We start from the raw sequence: 16833 nt of genomic DNA on the forward strand, positions 1-16833 counted from the left end.
TATTTACCTTTATTTCAAAAATCAAACTTCTTCCACAAAAGTAAACACAAACATATTTATTTAGAATCTAGTTGTTTTTATTAAATTTATTAGTTTTGATAAGTTTAGGTTTACGTTATTTTATGCCATCTTTATTTTATTCAGATTAAAAATATTTACTACTAATAATCTAAGTAATAAAATTAGTGATATTGAATACATGGAATGAAACCCTAATTAAAATTTGTATGGAAAAAGGTAATATGAAAGAAGAAGAGAACAGCATTTTGTATATACTGTAAACGAAAGGAAAGAATGTGATCCCAGTAAGGTAGTTGTGACCTATCCACATCTATTTGTCATTTTTCTTAGATTGCAAGTAAGATATATACATATTTACAGTAACCCACATGGTACCATTCAGAATAAAAAACCTTTTCTCTTTATTGTTTTGGTTAGAGCTTCCTAGTAACTGAGGAACTTTTGACAGAACACTCAAAGTATGTTTGTCCTTTTTCTTCATAACTTCTAGTAACTTTATAGTAATTATTTTCTACATATAGATAACTGATTCCATGTTTTTTTAATCTCTTTGGGAATTTTGCTTTAAACATTTATTAAGACTGAAGGACATCATTTGCAACGAATCGTTCATTACTAAACAAGATAGAAACTTGCTTAAGCAAAAAAAATAGCATATGGTAATGACAGAAGTCACTAATCAGGAATAATGCTACACTACGTGTTTGAATTGTGCATTATTTCATTACAAACTTTATATTTTTTCCAACTAGATAAAAGTCCAATTTAGCTGACCCAAAAGCAAAGAGTCCAATTTGTTAACGTTTTGGGTCATGAGGCCCAAAACCTGAATTGGGTCAAAACGTGAAAATCTACAGTGAAGTGGAGAGTCAGCGTTAGACGTTGACCAAGAAAAGGAATAAAAAAATATCTGTGTGGCTTGCAAGAAACGCGCTTGCTACCTCGGAATACGAACTCACAAACAAAAATAGGTTGTTGCCAAACAGTGATGTAACGCACGATCCAAAAGCAGAAAGCAAACTTCATTCACTATACCAGTTGTTGATTTCGATTGCCGAACGGACATGCTTCACCCAATAAATAGGAGAGTAATAATAATAATAAAAAATGAGCAAAAAAGCTTTGTCCATTTTGATGCGCGCCAGAATGAAGCCCAACGATCGTACAAACATTTCTCTCTCGTCCATTCCTCTTGCTGTGAGTAAAATAATCTTGCACTTACACTTCTGTTCATTCCTTTTAGTTTCCCCTGATTTCTTTTTTCTGTACAAGATTTGAGTTATACGTACACTTTGTTTTGATTCGATTATTCAATAAGTCGATGATATTTTCTGTGCGTGAATTAGCTTTGAGTTTGATTCTTGTTAACTTATGGTTCTTTCGATTGCGATGAATCCACAACAGAACGCGACGAGTCAAATGCAGCAGCAGCAGAATTCCCGCCAAAACGAATCTCCAGGCGAAGGAAATGCGGTGCCTAATGACTCCGGCAACTCCGAGAGGTTCCTAATTTTTATTTATTTTTTTTAATTTTTGTTTCGCATGCCTGAATTGGATTTTGCTTGCTTTTGTTTTTTTGCTATTTCTTTTTCTGTTATTTATGTGTTGTTTTGACTTATTCACAGAGAGTTTAAGCGTGTCCGTGCCTCAATGCACTCTGCTATATCGATGAACAAAACAGAAGTTCTTGATGATGTTCTTAATAACTTCTCGGAGGTAGTCTAATTTTAGATTCTTTAATTAATGCGGTGAAACTTTCTCAATTCGATTCTTTTGTCGTCATTGCTTATTTCATTCCATAAGCCGGTGATGATGATGTAGGGTTATTTTACTCTTTCTCATGAAAACCGTCGCAAGTTGCTTCTTGTCCTTGCCAGAGAGTATGATCTCAATCGATCACAAGTGCGTGACCTGATAAAGCAGTATCTTGGACTTGAACCACCTGTTGGTGAGTTATTATATGGTGTGGGCGTGGGCGTACGCCCACGTGTGTAACTCTTTTAATTATTGCTTTCAAAACTTTGGTGTGAAAGAAAAGTGATTGGGTTGGCAGACAAAACTCAAGTGATCGGCTCTGAAGATGAAGGCTTGTTTTCTCCTTTCTATCGCATTGAGAGGAATTTGAGGCATGCCCTTCAGCCAGTTTATGAAGTTCTCTTTGAGCGTCTCAACACTCATCCTGGAGGGTTGAGGATCTTATCCATTCTTCGAGAAGATGTCCTAACCATTCTCGGGTAAGTTTATGGCTGGTGCAACACGATTTTATTTTTAACAATTTTTCTACTACATCTGTTTCCTTTAATTTCCTTGTCTTGCAAAATGACAGTAGAGCAAATAAAAGAAACCTTAGTTCATCGTTTCCTCTTTGAAATTTAGTTACCTTCGTCTGCTCCAGGATTTTTTGCTACGAGAACCTTAAAATAAAATAAATTTATACAAATATGAATTTTAGATACCTGTAGCTCATAGCATTCCTAGAGGAAATGGAGAAAGAAAGATAAGAGAAGAACAAGAGTTCAACCTGCTTTCCTGATATTTTGATTGTAATGATTCAATTCTTCCATTACACAGAGAGGAAAATATTGCATCTTTGAGAGCATTGGATTCTTATTTAAAGGAAAAATTTGTTACATGGCTTAGTCCTGCTGCCTTAGAGCTTCACCAGATTACATGGGATGATCCGGCTTCTTTGCTGGAGAAAATTGTTGCTTATGAAGTACTTTTCTCCTTTTTTCTTGAATTGTCATTTAATGTAGCTCTGGTATTCCACTATATGCATAATCTTTCATATCTTGTGTAGGCTGTTCACCCTATTAGCAATCTTCTAGATCTTAAGAGAAGGCTCGGAATTGGCCGTCGTTGTTTTGGGTATTTACATCCAGCTATCCCTGGTCAGCAGTTCCTCTAACCCGTTGTTACTGAAAGATAGTTCTCTACCTCTCACAGTTTTATAATTTATACTGGTGCACTAATCAACATCCCAGCAGCAATTGTTTTCATCTCTTTCAATATTGAGTTCAGTCTGTATCAGCTCACAAAGTTAGTAACGTCAAAATGCTTTATAGTGAAGTTATCGTATTAAGTAGGCAGTACAGTGGAATTTCATTATTCTCCTACCGACTAGCTTGAAAAACTAAATTTGGTGCTTTCTATAGTCTACATTATTTGCCCCTTTGGGATCCAGTGCATATCATTGGTTTAAAATATGTAGTTATATGCCTGTTCTCAAATCTGATGTTTAAAAATTGTGATTGTGATTAACATGTCATTGGGAATTATAGAAATTAATGTAACATTGGTAAGATGGTCAAATGAAATAGTTTACTTCTTTATTATTATGATAATTATTATTATTATTATTCTTGTAAATGCAAAAATAATTTATTCTTATAAATATCAAGGTTACTGAGTGCTGTTACTCAAGCAGTTCACTTAACTTCTGTCGCATTTGAAGAAGTCTATTCTTAAAGCTTCAAGTGTGTTAAAGTACGTTATGTGGTCTTTTATATTCTCCTCAGGTGAACCCCTAATTTTCATTGAAGTTGCACTGCTGAAGGATGTTGCTCAGACAATACAGGTTAATGTTATTAAAATTCAACTGGACTAAACCCTGTTTCGGTAACTTCTTTTAAACAGTATTTATTTATTCCACAGGAAGTTTTGTGGGATAGTCCTCCTATACCTGAAAGTGAGACCACATGTGCCTTGTTCTACTCTATATCATCAACTCAGGTATGCTATGTATCATAAAAGTAATGAAAGTTATGGCCAGTGGAGATTTGACTATATATCTAAAAATTGTTAAGTATTTAATTATATGCCATGGTGAAGCTCAGCACAATCATTCTTAGTGCAATGTGAACTGTTTATTCTTTGGTTTTTTCTCTGACTGGAATTATTGCTACAATTTGCTCGTTCTTTTTTCTGTTCCGTTTTTATTCATGTTAGCACCTTTGATCTGTTTGCTTTTCTGTTTATATCATTGTCAGTTTTTCCCCCTCCTGACTCTCTGAAGAAGAATAATGATAGAGAGAGTTTATAATATGGTATAATTTGCAGCCTGGCTTGGCAGGGATCAACTTAGGAAAATTTCTTATCAAACGAGTTGTAACACAGGTGAAAAGAGAGATGCCGCACATTTCTGTAAGTATTTTATCAACTATACGGAGATTCATGGGTTTTGTGAATGCACAACAATTAATGAACATAATTCTTTCTTTAGTTTTTTTTTTCTTTTTCTTTTTTGAATCTCAGTTTATTACCTTTTATTTTCATGGTTTTTATATGAATGGAAATGGCCAAACAAAATGTGTTGTCTTCCCTTTAACCCTTCACATTTGATGGGAGGTTTTCCAAATATACCAGTACAACTTTATGGTTTATTCTTTAAACCATGGGTTTTTTAAATCTTTCCCTCTTCTGAAAGATGCAGATTTCTGAAGTCATTGCTCTCAAAGGCACTATAAAACTATAGACACGTGGGAATTTGCCTAAAAGACTATTCTCTGAAATTGATATATTCCTTTCTTCATTGTAGTACGATCTAAAAGTGACATGCTTACTCCCAGTAGTTATTAGGCACAGGTGTTATGAATTTTTCTTTATAAATGCCATATTTCTTAGGATACTGCTATATCTTACTTGTGCCCTCCCACATCCAAGATTGCTGATGATTTTTTGGCTGTAGACCTTTGCAACTCTTAGTCCCATCCCGGGATTCATGTCATGGCTTTTATCCAAGTTAGCAGCATCTCAGACACCACTTGTTGAAGGAGTCAATTTGTCTCAATCGCAAGCCGAGGGATCTAGTTCCACTTTCTATGAAAATATACTTAAACCCGAGGAAGAAGAAGCACTTATGAGTTTATCCAAGTAAGATGCATTCTGTTCTATCTTCATATTTTAAGTTATGATTTTCTTCGATAATTTTTGGCAACACCACTATCGCAAATTCATATGTCATCAAGTAACCTATCCTAATAGCTGCATTACATCTTTTTTTGTCTTTTTCTTGTTTCTCCTTTATTGTGAGCCCAATTGGCTTCTTATGTGTTGAAAAAAAGTAGATTTTTTTTTGCAGTTGTTAAAGTGCATGATTCATGATTCAGATTGCATGATTAAATATGGTACGATTTGGCAAGTTCACAACTCATGTAGTCCGATGAATCAAAATATGACCTTGTTATTCCCTATGATTAATACTAACTGCAACATTCAGTGGTTCAGTTTTTTTTCCTCTTCTTTTTTGCCTTTCTTTCTCATTTTCCCCTCTACTTCATCTCTGGGTTACTATCATGCGACTAATATCAATATGAGATGCAGGGATATTGCCACGGGAAAAAATGGAATGGATTTGATGTTCAACTTGCTTACTTCTACATCCTCTAAGTGGATCCATTCTCCAGAACTTCGGTCAGCATTAAAAGCTCCTTTGATGCGTTTATGTGCCAGGTATTGAAATACTGGAAACAAATTATGGAAAATAAAAAAAAGCCATGTTAGAAATGACTTTGAAATATCGGATTGAGCTAGGCCGCTTGCTAGTACTCATAATTTATGACTCAAGGTAATCTGAAAGCATTTGGGGTTCTTTTGGTATCACAGGTACCTTCTGCAAGAGAAGAAAAGAGGAAAAGCTTTGGACTCTGTAGCAAATTTTCACTTGCAAAATGGAGCGGTATGTCTTGCAACCATATTGTAGAGCCAATAAACTTCATTGTTAGTGGTAATGGTATTTTCATTCTGAAAGCGGTAGTTTCCATATAGTACTTTATACTTTTTGAATGGCTTTTTCAATGAAGACATTGCATGGGTTATTTTCTTGGTATTTCTTTCTCTATAATCAATATGATAAAATGGTTATTTCTTGTAGCAAATCTTCAGTTGTAATTTGAGTAACTTGGTGTGAATAAAGTTTTGCTTCTCAATGTGGACAGATGGTTGAAAGAATAAATTGGATGGCTGATCGATCAGAAAAAGGTCTTTCCCAAAGTGGAGGGATCATGGTGAACTATGTGTATAGGTAATTGTCCTCTGGATGTTGTTCTGTTCGTACCACAATTACATTTATAGTGTCAATTTACTTTGTGGAGGCCATTTTGGTCGTACAAAGAAATTTTGTTTGCTAAGATGAAAGTTCCTGTTACTCCGTTTTGGTTTTTCTAGTGAAGTTAGGTAAGGGTGGGTAAAAAATCCAAATTACAAAATCCATATTAGTTTTGATCCATTTAAATGGATTTATCTCAGATCCAAATCCATATTTTTGGATTTTAAATCCAATCCATTTAATTGGATATGGATTAGATATAGATTGGATACATTTTTGGATTATCCAAATTGCATTTTGGGTTGGATTTTGACTTGGCCCGATCCAGGTTGAGCCTAGACAATTCAGTCCCAGGTTGAGCAAAGTCGACCCAAGTCCACGTCGAGCTGAGTCGTCCGGGCCCAAGTCGAATTGAGTCGGTATGGACCAAAGTCGACCCAAGTCATTTCAGGCCAAAGTCGAGTCGAGTCAACCCAGGGCCAAGTCGAGCTGAGTGGCTGATATTGAGTCAACCCGGTCGGCCGGGACCGATATTAAGCCGAGTTGGCCCATGCCAATGTCTAGTCGAGCCGGTCCAGACCCATGTCGAGTTGAGTCTTTCAGGTTCGATATTGAGTCGAGCAGGCCCGACCCGATATCCAGACGATCGGGCACAGGCTAACATCAAGCCGAGCGGGCCCGGGCCGATATACAGACGACCGGGCCAGGGCTAACGCCAAGCTGAGTGGGCCCAGGCCGATGTCGAGCCGAGCAGGTCCAGGTCTAGGTTGATGTTGAGCCGAGCGGGCCAAGGCTGATATTAAGTCAAGCGGGCCCAGGTAGATGTCGACCCGAGCGGGCCCAAGCCCATGTGGAGACGATCTGGCCCTGGCCGATGTCAAGCTGAGTGGGCCCGGGCCCATGTCGAGCCGAGCAGGCCCGAGCAAAAGTCAAGTCAAGCAAAGCCGGGCCGATGTCGAGTCGCCTGGGCCGATATAGAGCTGAGCGAGCCTGGGCTGATGTCGAGACGAGCGAGCCCGGGTTTATGTCGAGACGAGCGGGCCCGGGTCGATGTCGAGTCGTTTGGGCCTGGGCCGATTTCAAGCCAAGCGAGCCCGGGCCGATGTCGAGCCGAGTGGGCCCAGACTTGATGAGAATCAAATAAAGGAGACTTTTATTAATGAAGGAAGAGGTCATTCACCCTCATATTTGAAGTTCTTCCTTCTAGTCTTCTCAAAATTAAAAGAAGACATAAAATAAAGAGAGGCCCAAGCCCAAAGCCCAAGAAGGCCAAAGCCCAAAAAGCCCAAGTCCATCCCATGAGGGGCAAGGCCAAGCTTTGAATTACTCTTGTATAGTTTTAGGAGGTGTGGATATTAAATAAAGGAGTGTGAATATGTAAAATAAAGTCACATTGTCCATGTGACTTAGGAGAGTGGTGTAGGTGTAGTTTTTAGGAGGTGTCATAGTAGAAAAAGGTCACACCTCCCATGTGACTTGTTTTTGGTGGGAATTTCAAATGAGTTTTATTTGAAATTTCCCACCTATTTTCCAGCACCCTCACACTATAAATAGAGGTGTGGGCTTTTGTAAAATTCAGATTGGAAAATTGATATAGAGAAACTCTACTCAAATTGAGAGAGAATTGTGAGAGCTTTGTCTTCTCCTTCACTTTGTCTTATCTTGAGTGCAATTGGTTCTCTCAAGTGGCGGCACTAGCTCACTCATCTTGGAGCCTTCACCATCCAAGTGGCATGATCACTAAACCAAGTCTTCCATCTCCATAAGTTCTTCTTTCTTTCATCTCCATGTTCATATGAAATTCCTAAAACATGTTTAGCTTCTTTATGTTTGGCAATTCAGTTTAATTCCAACTTTGCTTCGGTTCATTGTTTCCTTAGCTGTTTCTATTTGTTTCTTCTTCAATTCTAGTTGATTTGTTCGGTGCATTTCTGTTCTTGAGCTTTTTAAACGGTGCTTTTGCTTTTATACTCATTTTTAATCGGTTCAATTGGCAATAGATGGAACTTCCATGTGAGTTTGGTGTTTGGTGCAAGTTTTGGTGAGTTCTTGAAACATAGAATGTCAAAGCTATCTCCAACTCAAGTTGATTCCATAGAATGTCAAAGAATCATCTCTATTTGGCTAGTGGAATCATATCATGTGGTATCTAGAGTTTAGGTGTGTTCTTGTTTAATTTTGAGTTGTGTTGCACTTTTAATTCAAGAGCTCTATATTCTTGCTGTTTCATTTATGTTTTTAGGCTTAATTTTGAGTGTTATTGCTGTTTTCTTAATTGTGCCTATCAAGTGTTTGTGTCTTTTCCTTTTTGAATCCTTATAAGTTTTGTCATAGTCATGTTTTTCCAAGAATGTCATCACTTCTTGTAGTACTTTTATTGAATTTTTTGTTTCTTGCTTTGGTGTAATACAGTTTTCTGAGTTTGATACTTGATCCTTTGTGCATTTTCTGTTTTAGTATTGAGTTCATACTTGTATTTTAGATCTATACAAGTTCCTATACATCATTTCCATTATGTCTTTGATAGTTCTTAATTCTGTTTTTCATTCCTGATAGGATTACTCTGTTTTCTGAAAACGTGCTTACTGTTTCGATTTATTGCAATTGATTTACTCACTGGAAATTTCTGAAATTCTGGATTTGTGTTCTTCAAAGTGTTATAAAAGAGTAAAAAAAAAGAAGTACTAAAAAATTCAAAGTACAAAAAAAATGATAAATAAAATAAAAAAAGTGTGCAATTCTGCCGAAAAAAATACGGTAATCTGGCAGTGATTTTAGAAAATTTATCACAATTAATTGACTTACTGTTTTTGAGTAATTCCAGTGCCATTGTTGAGCTAACATCTTGAACTTTCTGTGGTTAAAATTTCATAATCCAGTTCCCTTTATATCGTTCCAGTTAAATCAGTGAACATCAAGCACAGTTTGCATAAAAATATTTTCTAGTAGCTCTGTTTTTGTTTTCTTCATCTACTCTAGTGCTTTTCTTTAGGTTTCTTTTGTGTGCCTTCTTTTTCATTGAGTACCTTATCTTCTTGCTTGTCTTTTATTCATTACTCTTTCAGTTTGTCATACATGTAGTATTCCTTTTGTTATAGCCTTTTATTGCTTATACCTTTTCTTGCTTGTCTTTCATTATTTATTGGTTTTGTGGTGAAGTGTTTTGAAGATTGTGTGCTCTTGCTTTGACATCTTTCATTTGCGATTACTCAAGACCTCAAGATCAGCTTGGTGCAGAGAGTATTCTTTCTTTGAGAGTGATTTTAAGTGACACTTCACTTCGGCAGAACATGTATCTTGAATATCCTTCCTTAGACCACTCACAAACCTAGCAATCATAGCTTCCTCGCTTTCTTTCAAATCAACTTTAAGTAAAAGCGTTTCTAATTCTTTGTAATAAGCATCCACACTTAGCGTGCCTTGTTGAAACCGTTGGAGTTTCAACATGAGGTCTTTCCTAAAGTGTGGTGGCACAAACCTACGGCGCATTTGATCCTTTAAAGAGTTCCAAGAGTCCACGGGAGGACCCTTGTGATAGATAATGTCCTTTACAACACCATGCCACCATTTCATGGCATAATCACTAAATTCTAAGTTGGCTAGCTTATATTTGTGCTCATCTAGGATCTCATGGAGGTCAAAAATCTGTTCACATTTAGCCTCCCAATCTAGATACACATTAGGATCACTATCCCCATTGAAACTAGGAATTTTGACCGAAGGGAGCTTGGCCTTTGCATCTCGGTAGTAGCCATCTTCACATTTATCTTCATGAACATAAGGTGGTCTATATCCATGAAAGTTGGGTTGAGGTCTCCTTCTATGTTCATCTTCACGTCCATGATCATTGGAAGAGCCTCTTGATGAAGGTCTATGATGATGATGCTCTCCATGAATAGAATGAGAGGACCTAGCTTGCTTCATTTCAAGGCTTTGCAATCTTTCCTCCAACCGTCTAATAGCTTCATCTTTTTGTGTAAGGGCTCGCTTGGCCTCCTTTAATTCACCAAGGACAGAAGCTTTGCTAGGAGAATGCTGGTTGTAACACTCATCACTGGAATATGCAGCCATTTGGAAAAGAAAACAGCAAACAACAAAACAGCAAACAAAGTTAGCCAAAAGCAATTGGAACCAAACTGCCGAAGTGAAGTGTCACTTAAAATCACTCTCAAAGAAAGAATACTCTCTGCACCAAGCTGATCTTGAGGCCTTGAGTAATCGCAAATGAAAGATGTCAAAGCAAGAGCACACAATCTTCAAAGCACTTCACCACAAAAACCAATGAATAATGAAAGACAAGCAAGAAAAGGTATAAGCAAGAAAAGACTTATCACAAAAAGGAATACAAGATATATGACAAACTCAAAGATTAATGAACAAAAGACAAGCAAGAAAATAAGGTACTCAATGAAAAAGAAGGCACACAAAAGATACCTAAAGAAAAGCACTAGAGTAGATGAAGAAAACAAAAATAGAGCTACTGGAAAATATTTTTATGCAAACTGTGCGAAATGTTCACTGATTTAACTGGAATGATATAAAGAGAACTAGATTATGAAATTTTAACCACAGAAACTTCAAGATCTTAGCTCAACAATGGCATTGGAATTACTAAAAAACAGTAAGCCAATTAATTGAGATAAATTTTTCAAAATCAATGCCAAATTACCGTATTTTTTTCGGCAGAATTGCACACTGTTTGTTTTTGATTTATCATTTTTTTTTGTACTTGAAATTTTTGAGTACTTCTTTTTTCTACTCTTTTATAACACTTTGAAGAACACAAATCCAGAATTTCAGAAATTTCCAGTGAGTAAATCAATTGTAATAAATCGAAACAGTAAGCACGTTTTCAGAAAACAGAGAAATCCTAACAGGAATGAAAAACAGAATTAAGAACTAGCAAAGACATAATGGAAAATGATGTATAGGAACTTGTATAGATCTAAAATACAAGTATGAACTCAACTAAAACAGAAAATGCACAAAGGATCAAGTATCAAACTCAGAAAACTGAATTACACCAAAGCAAGAAACAAAAAATTCAATAAATGTACTACAAGAAGTGATGACATTCATGGAAAAACATGACTATGACAAAACTTGTATGGATTCAAAAAGGAAAAGACACAAACACATGATAGGCACAAATAAGAAAACAACAATAAAACTCAAAATAAGCTTAAAAACAGAAAGATAAACAACAAGAATTAAAGAGCTCTTGAATTAAAGTGCAACACAACTCAAATTTAAACAAGAACACACCTAAACTCTAGATACCACATGATATGATTCCACTAGCCAAATAGAGATGATTTTTTGACATTCTATGGAATCAACTTGAGTTGGAGATAGCTTAGGCACTTTTAATAGAATTGGATCAAGGTTCTATGTTTCAAGAACTCACCAAAACTTGCACCAAACACCAAACTCACATGGAAGTTCCATCTATTGCCAATTGAACCGATTAAAAATGAGTATAAAAGCAAAAGCACCGTTTAAAAAGCCCAAGAACAAAAATGCACCGAACAAATCAACTAGAATTGAAGAAGAAACAAATAGAAACAGCTAAGGAAACAATGAACCGAAGCAAAGCTGGAATTAAACTGAATTGCCGAACATAAAGAAGCTAAACATGTTTTAGGAATTTCATATGAACATGGAGATGAAAGAAAGAACTTATGGAGATGGAAGACTTGGTTTAGTGATCACGCCACTTGGATGGTGAAGGCTCCAAGATCAGTTTGGGCCCACTCGGCTCGACATCGGTCCGGGCTTGCTTGGTTCGAAATCGGCCCGGACCCAAATGACTCGACATCGTCCCGGGCCCGGTCGTCTTGACATTGGCCCAGACCCGATAGTCTCGACATCAAACAGGGCCCGCTTGTCTTGACATCAATCCGGGCCCGCTTGTCTCGGCATCATCCCGGGCTCGCTCGTCTCTATATCGGCCCAGGCGACTCGACATCGGCCTAGGCCCGGACGACTCGACATCGGCCTAGGCCCGGACGACTCGACATCGACCCGACTTTGCTTAACTTGACTTTTGCTCGGGCCTGCTTGGCTCGACATGGGCCCGGGCCCACTCAACTTGACATCGGCCAGGGCCTGATCGTCTCGACATGGGCTTGGGCTCGCTCGGCTCGACATCTACCCGGGCCCGCTTGACTTAATATCGGCCTTGGCCCGCTAGGCTCGACATCAACCTAGACCTGGACCTGCTTGGCTCGACATCGGCCTGGGCCCACTCGGCTTGGCGTTAGCCCTTGCCCGGTTGTCTAGATATCAGCCCGGGCCTGCTTGGCTTGACTTTAGCCCTGGCCCGGTTGTCTGGATATCGGGTTGGGCCTGCTCGACTCAATATCGAACCTGAAAGACTCAACTCGACATGGGCCTGAACCGGCTCGACTAGACATTGGCAAGGGCCAACTCGGCTTAATATCGGCCCCGGCCGACTCGGGTTGACTCAATATCGTCCACTCAGCTTGACTTGGCCCAGAGTTGACTCCGCTCGACTTTGGCCTGAAATGACTTGGCTCGACTTTGGTCCATACCGACTCAATGACTTGGTCCCGGACGACTCAGCTTGACATGGACTTGGGTCGACTTTGCTGAACTTGGATCGGGCCAAGTCAAAATCCAACCCAAAATGCAATTTGGATAATCCAAAAATGTATCCAATCTATATCTAATCCATATCCAATTAATGGATTGGATTTAAAATCCAAAAATATGGATTTGGATTTGAGATAAATCCATTTAAATGGATCAAAACTAATATGGATTTGGATAATTATGGATTGGATTTTGTAATTTGGATTTTTTCCCCATCCTTAATATATATATTAATATGTATACATGGATTTTGATCAAATTTTAAATTTCAATTCACTTGGTCAAATTAAGTATATGCTGCTAATGACACGTAATTTTACAGGTTGGATCACATTGAAGAATATGCCCATTCATACTTCAGCAATGGTGAAATTCAGGCCTCAAGTGATCTACTACATCGCTTTGTTGATGTAACGGATACTGCTTAGTATCAATTCCTAGAAGATAAACCTCAACATATTTCAACAATCATATATGCATGTGCTTTGGAAACAAATCTCGTGGCAGTGGACAACCTTATTAACCTTTACCTTTCTTTGCCGTCACTTGCAGCCACAGTGACAAGTAATTCTGAAGTCTGCTTGATCGGAGCATAATGGAAGGTTTTATCAAAACAATAGGACAAATGCATTCAAGTCTAAAACTGAGTATGCTTGTATAATCATTGATTACTTCCGCTGGAGAGCGTTGTGTCGCATTGCCAATCCAATTCTTTGGCAAAATTGGGTAGGAGACAGCTTGCTAAACTGCGGTACTTCATTTGGTCATGACACGAGAGGTGCGAAGTCGACAAGTTATATTGAATAGGCTATGCTTGGTAAACCTCAAGCTATACATCTGATGTGATATTTGTAGTTGGTATTCTGACAACAAACACTATATCTTAGTGAAGAAGGTGATGCTGCTTGTGAAATTTAGCTGTGTTGGTTGGAAATCATGAAGTGTAAACTGTAAACTATCAAAGAGAAACTCTTTCCTTAACATTGAGGATTGAAGGTAATGTTGTTTGTTTCATCGTTGGACAATTTTTTTTCATTTCAGACGTAAAGGATAATTTATTATGCACTAATCTATCTTCAGAATCAAGCCTCGAAAACAACACCAATATTTGTCTTGAAATATGATATTCTATATCTGCTTGAAATGTTTATATTTGGAGCAGACAATTCTGGTACTCCCAAGTATCCTATTAAGTGTGTCTTTGTGTAAACGATTTGACTTAAATTGAAAGGGATTTCACATTCCAAGCGTCAAATGTGACTTTAAAATTTTGAAGCTTTCAAACACAACCACAGTTAAGGAAGGTTTAACAAAATATTCTGTTGATTATCAATTTGTATCTCGAATTTTCCAAACATTCTATGATCTAACTGTTTTTTTAACCTTGCTAATGCTGGAGTATAAAATTGATTGATAACCATGTCGGTGAGTTATTTCTGTACATATAAATAGGTACATTGCCCTAGCTCCTGTTCGATCAGAGGGAATAAAGGGGCTAATGCTTTGGTGGAAGACTATTCACTTCTCACTTTCAATAGTGGTTTCTAAGACATATTCCGTCATGAGCCTCGTGTTAGATTCTGTGACCATCTACAAGACAATAAGGGTAGAAATATAAGCATTATTCAATCATACAGAAAGTTGAATAAACTTCTGCAGGATTCCTGGACATAAACGTTATTGAATTACAAACCTTGAGAGCTAGGCGCTTCAAGTTGTCCCATTCAAAATCATTTTTGCAGTATGCCGATCTCACCTATAATCATACATCGTCGCATTTAATCGGAACTCCTTAACAGGTGATGGAGAATCAAATAATAAAAAAAGAATCTACTTACTTCCATTATGCGTAGGGCTATTCAGGTACACGCCAGAGCCACGCATCGTTAGTTCGGAGATTTCGTTCATGCAGTGACAGTACACAAAAAAGTTGCCAGTCAGATATTAATAATTAGATACCGATTGAGATTGAGTAGCTTGTAATAGCCGTTACCTAAGTTCTTATGTCTTGATGATTCTCTGAACATGGTGGCACAGAATTTGTCACCATCATTCAACGAGTGTCGACCAAGAAATTCAATCAGCTCCTCATATGCTTCAGGATTGTAGCTCTGCTCCGGGAAATAATTATTTGACAGATGATATTGTTAGAGAGAAAAAAAGCATTAAGTACTAAAAAAGGATATAAAAAAAAAACTGAATTGAGTTGAACAACGTGCATCAAAGTAAATCCACTGTCAAATTATTGTTATTATTATTTAGCCTTCTTGGATCAGATTGACAACGTTGGAGGTCTAAATCTCTCTAAATATAATTTCACAAAAATTTCATGCAATAATAAAAGGACTGTTAATAAGAAAGATCCAAAGAGTGAGCTGCGTGAATAACTGGTTATTAAGAATGTGAAAGCTTTTTCGTATGAAGTTTGAAGCATTCTATAGCGTCATTGCAGAGTCCAATATTGTGAACGAGCAGATTCTCTATCATATCCAATGTTGTATCCGCGTGAATAAAAAAATTCGGCTAATCAATCTTAAACAGAGGATAATATTTATTATATAACAAGACCAAATACAAAAGAAATATAGTAGAAATTTTAGTATATATCAGTGGAAAGACAAGGTAGAAAGACATATTAGATAAAGATTCACATATTCTTATATTCTTGACTGAATGTTTCAGGATGAGATTGACTACACTGAATGTTCCAATCTGAGATGGTGAGAACTCTGTCTGGAACACATTCAAAGACTAAATTTGCTTGTACACAGCGTAAAACTGTACGAATTTTCGTAGTTCAATATAAAGAATAATACTGTATTAAGAGAAAGTATCTTGGGACTAAATTTCCTAAGTGAATTGTTACGCCGTTCAAAGCTATTAAACGATTTCTGAGTACTCTATTTTCAACGAGTGGCAGTAATTAGAATGAATGCAAGCGAAGATATACACGAATTCACAAAGCCAATAAGAAGGAACCTCAAGTTGAGCAGCAACAATCTTCACTGCTACAAAGGTGAAGAAATTGTGGAGGTTTTTGGCCGCCTTTGCTTCCGGTGATGCTTCTCCGAATCCTGCATCTCAATCGATATAACAACCCCATTACATATACATCAGTAATGCTAATTTGGTCACAAATCAATGTATTAGTGACAAAAATTCTTTTTCATTGCTAATATTTGGTGGTTAATGTTAGTTCTTTTAGTCATATTGGAGAAGAGGAACAAAGCAGAAAAGTAACCGAATCAATTACCTGGTACAAACATCTTGTTGCAGTGTAAGCGTGTTGGCTGTGAGCTTCTTTGCTTGCAAGGCCAAAAGGGATAGATTTTGTTGCTTCTGGATGTTTCAGGGTACACATAAGGAAGCTGAGAAAGCGGTAGAGTTGCAGAGAATTCCATGGCTAACTGTTAAAAATTTATGTTGTGTATATTGAAAAAAGGCCTTAATTTTTATGATGATAATTTAAGCATGTGAATACAATGGTGAGGTTATAGTCACTGCAAAGCGAAAAATATCTATATGCTTCAATCCACACAGGGAAATATCTTTGAGCTTACGTGGAAAATTAAGTGAGAACCTTTAAAATCCATGGTGGAACCCACCATTCAATATATCTGTCTGTGTATTAATTTGAAGAAACTTCTCCGTTTTCAGTTCTTCCAAACTTTATTTTGGCTCTAAATTTTTTTCTGCAACCTTTCTCCATACAAGAGACACATTTGTTGTTATTCCTATATATATATCTAACAAAGTTCTATTTAATATATTGAAAATATCCTTTCTAGGCATTCTCTCTTCCTCAAACTTATTTGAAAAGATTATATTCTTCAACTATCATCTCAAATATCTCACTGCAGTCCAAAAGGCTACATCTGATCTCTTTTTAGCATATCAAATATCTCAATTATACATATACATCCACTTGGCTGAAGAAGGAAGAGTATAATTTCCCAAAAGCATCAAGGAAATAATTTATCAAGGGAAGAAAATAAGGAATATGCGACGAATGTTGAATTTGAGATCTTTCTTATTCCAGAGTTAACTTCTAAACAAATTTATTCAACGGAAAACAAGTTAGTTTTATAATAGAAGGTGCTTTTGGAGAGCAAAAAAGCATAACAAAAATAAATAATTGTTTGATATAAAAT

General features: G+C 37.0%; 2 protein-coding genes across 5 annotated transcripts; one reads left to right on the forward strand and one right to left on the reverse strand.

Annotated features, from left to right (window-relative positions):
- Positions 1-951: 951 nt before the first annotated feature.
- On the forward strand, positions 952-13751 carry LOC137832199 (malonyl-CoA decarboxylase family protein). Of its 4 annotated transcripts, none has more exons than XR_011084524.2 (16): positions 952-1218; positions 1426-1523; positions 1647-1737; positions 1843-1969; positions 2075-2255; positions 2593-2737; positions 2822-2912; positions 3540-3598; positions 3676-3753; positions 4081-4164; positions 4709-4893; positions 5344-5472; positions 5626-5746; positions 5958-6043; positions 13005-13092; positions 13235-13751. XR_011084524.2 is itself a non-coding variant. In XM_068640238.2 (16 exons), exons 1-16 carry the CDS (start codon positions 1129-1131, stop codon positions 13241-13243), a joined length of 1614 nt encoding a protein of 537 aa, XP_068496339.2. In that variant the 5' UTR covers positions 952-1128; the 3' UTR covers positions 13244-13751. The 4 variants fall into 4 exon arrangements, 2 of the variants coding, with proteins under 2 accessions (XP_068496339.2, XP_068496338.2); XM_068640238.2 differs by having other exon boundaries at positions 5626-5698; XM_068640237.2 differs by having other exon boundaries at positions 5626-5698; positions 13005-13751.
- A 236-nt stretch (positions 13752-13987) lies between these two features.
- On the reverse strand, positions 13988-16172 carry RBCX1 (Chaperonin-like RbcX protein). The gene is made up of 6 exons (XM_068640239.2): positions 15936-16172; positions 15662-15756; positions 14676-14793; positions 14521-14537; positions 14376-14438; positions 13988-14272 (listed from the first exon to the last, which is right to left on the reverse strand). The coding sequence occupies exons 1-6, from the start codon at positions 16081-16083 to the stop codon at positions 14201-14203; spliced, it is 513 nt and encodes a 170-aa protein (XP_068496340.1). The 5' UTR covers positions 16084-16172; the 3' UTR covers positions 13988-14200.
- Between the last annotated feature and the right edge of the window lie 661 nt (positions 16173-16833).

The sequence above is a fragment of the Phaseolus vulgaris genome, chromosome 6, assembly GCF_051622355.1.
Source record: "Phaseolus vulgaris cultivar YP4 chromosome 6, ASM5162235v1, whole genome shotgun sequence".
NCBI classification, from domain to species: Eukaryota; Viridiplantae; Streptophyta; class Magnoliopsida; order Fabales; family Fabaceae; genus Phaseolus; species Phaseolus vulgaris.